Consider the following 3,009-nt stretch of genomic DNA (forward strand, 5'->3'; position numbering starts at 1 on the left):
TGGGGTATTGTGTGTAGATTTGATGAGGGGGGAAAAAAATAATTCAATCCATTTTAGAGTAAGGCTGTAATAACAAAATGTGGAAAAAGTCAAGGGGTCTGAATACTTTCTGAAGGCACTGTATGATGGATTCTTGGCCAGGGCTCACACGGAAAAAGAGATTTAAAAGTTTCAGTGTGACTTCTCTGGTTAAATAAAGGATGAATCAAATGATACGGAGCGGTGCTAGTTGCTAGGCTATGTTACCCTGCTGTAAAGACTTGGTTTAGTGGGTTGTTGCATTTCTGTTTTGATGTGTCATGTCTAATAGAATGTGTATTCATTGGCCCAAACAATGGACAGTGTTCAGTAGGGCACACAATAGCAAAACATTTTGCAATGGAATATTTTCAAAACATTTTCTACCTACTGAACAGGTGTGTTTGTGTGTGTGTGTGCGCACACAGGCCGTTGACCCAGGAGGAGATGGCCCAGCGCAGGGAGCTGGCCAGACAGAGACACACTGAGAGACTGGCAGCCATTCAGCAGACGGAAAGTGGGGAGGGAAATGGCCAATCAGGAAGTACAACACCGGCAACCACTCCTGGTGGAGACAACACCATAGGTAAGTTTCTCTCTCTCACTCTCACTCTCACTCTCACTCTCTCACACACACACACACACACACACACACCACACACACACACACACACACACACACACACACACACACACACACACTATTACCTTGCTAAAACCCCAACCCCTGGCCTCTTTTCCCCTAGTGGTTTGGAAGCTCTGGCCATTTCCAATAACCAATATGTTCATGATGATACCACTGATACCAGTGTCTGTCTCATTGTCTTCCCTGACATGCAGGTAGTGAGGGTGTCTCAGGCCAGATACAGGGCCTGCCTCTGAAGGCTAAACCAGAGGAGGAGGAGGAGAAGGAGACGTTCGTAGCCTTCGCCAGAGTCTACAGCGGGGTGGTCCGCAGAGGACAGAAGGTGTTTGTGATGGGGCCCAAGTACGACCCTGCACAAGGCCTGCGCATGGTAAGGATGTACACACTTACAGGCAGGCACACACACACACACACAGGCATGTGGACACACACACGTACACACACTCTGCAGAGGCACAAAACACATTTTCTGCTCAATTTGCAATATTCACCAGACAAAACAATAACTGTTCTGAAGATGAAACCAAATGCTGTTTGTTCAAAGAGCAGCAATCATACATTTTCTGCGTGTTTGTTTCCATCTCAAGATGTGTATTCCAAGGTTAAAGATAACATTGACTTCTATGATGAGGGCTGTGTTCCCCTGTGGCCTGGGCAACAGTAGTGCGCTATATACTGTAGGGAATAGGGTGCCATTTGAGACAGACAAAGTCGTTGTATTATTGTTGCCTCGTCCCTCCTGGCGTCAGTAGCAGTACTACTAACTAACAATTGCTTTTAGAATCCAATATCACACAACCAATATACTAATGTTCTCTCTCTGTTTCTCTCGCTCTATCTGTATGTCAGCTCCCAGAGGGCAGTACTAGTGTGAGTGCCTGTCTCCCTCCCGTCCCTCACCTGGCCTGCTGCACCATGGACAGCCTCTACCTGCTGATGGGCAGAGAGCTGGAGGAACTAGAAGAGGTGCCATCAGGGAACGTACTGGGTACGTACTCAAACACCTACACCTACTTGAAGTGAATGGTCTTTTGAAAGGTTCATGCATAATAGGATATTAACTTGTTATCCAATGTTTTTTTTACTGCACAAATAAAGGTGAAAGTTACATCTTTCAGAGTTCTTTGAAAGGCCCAGTGCCGTCAGACGTGATTTTCCTGTGTTTTATATATATATTTCCACACTGAGGTTGGAATAATATTGTGAAAAAATATGGTAATGCATTAGTGTAAGCGCTGTTTGAAAAGATTTCAGTCTGTTCTGGTGTGATGGATTTTTGGCCTTCCATGGTGACATCACCATGCGATAAATTAGTTAATAGACCAATAAGAAAGAGAGTTCCAAACCTCTCTGCCAATAAGAGCAAGTTTTCAGTTTTACCCTCCCCACTAATATCATACCCAGACAGTCTTAGCAAAATTCTTGCTTGAGAAATTGCACTTGGCTAAGAAGCTATTTTTTGTTTTGTTTTTTTAAACAATTTTTATTGAAAACAATCACAGTCAGGTACTTAATTGTTACCCAGAAATTATTTGAGATTAAAAACTGCTGCATTGGACCTTTTAAAGCTAGAATTCTTAGTTGCTACATACATTTTTGAAAACTGATAAATGAATGATACATTGATTCTTGAAGAATATAACTTGTAAATTTCTCATGATCATGTCGTACCCAATCAGAACCCAAAATATAAGCTTATTTTACTCCAATGTTTGTAAACAATGTGAATGTAAACACTGTACAGTCACAACATGGTTGAAACTATCATTTTAATACTATTAACCTAAGGTCCTTGCATCCTTAGCTCTGTCTATGAATTTGATTTGAGTGGTTACATTTCTCCAGGCCCATCCCTCAGTTTTTCACCAAAACAGAACTGGATAAGTGTGTGTGTGTGTGTGTGTGTGTGTGTGTGTGTGTGTGTGTGTGTGTGTGTGTGTGTGTGTGTGTGTGTGTGTGTGTGGTGTGTGTGTGTGTGTACGTGATCACTTTGCAGATCTCTACATTCAATTACTGAAAGGGAAACTTTTTGCCTTGCCTACACCATTAGGACATTATGAAATAGATGTGCATTAGCCATATTGACTATACAGCAGCTGTCTAATGCCCTTATCGTGGAGAAGATGATTTATCATGTAGTGGTCCTGTCAGCACCAGACTACACATCCAGTTCATCATGTAGTGGTCCGGTCAGCACCAGACTACACATCCAGTTCATCATGTAGTGGTCCGGTCAGCACCAGACTACACATCCAGTTCATCATGTAGTGGTCCTGTCAGCACCAGACTACACATCCAGTTCATCATGTAGTGGTCCTGTCAGCACCAGACTACACATCCAGTTC

General features: G+C 43.0%; 1 protein-coding gene across 1 annotated transcript; it reads left to right on the plus strand.

Moving 5' to 3' along the window:
- Nucleotides 1-446: 446 nt before the first annotated feature.
- On the plus strand, nt 447-1,809 carry LOC116369660 (elongation factor-like GTPase 1). The gene is made up of 3 exons (XM_031819568.1): nt 447-604; nt 859-1,034; nt 1,514-1,809. The coding sequence occupies exons 1-3, from the start codon at nt 466-468 to the stop codon at nt 1,685-1,687; spliced, it is 489 nt and encodes a 162-aa protein (XP_031675428.1). The 5' UTR covers nt 447-465; the 3' UTR covers nt 1,688-1,809.
- Nucleotides 1,810-3,009: the final 1,200 nt, after the last annotated feature.

This window comes from Oncorhynchus kisutch, unplaced genomic scaffold, assembly GCF_002021735.2.
Source record: "Oncorhynchus kisutch isolate 150728-3 unplaced genomic scaffold, Okis_V2 scaffold2273, whole genome shotgun sequence".
Lineage (NCBI taxonomy): Eukaryota > Metazoa > Chordata > Actinopteri > Salmoniformes > Salmonidae > Oncorhynchus > Oncorhynchus kisutch.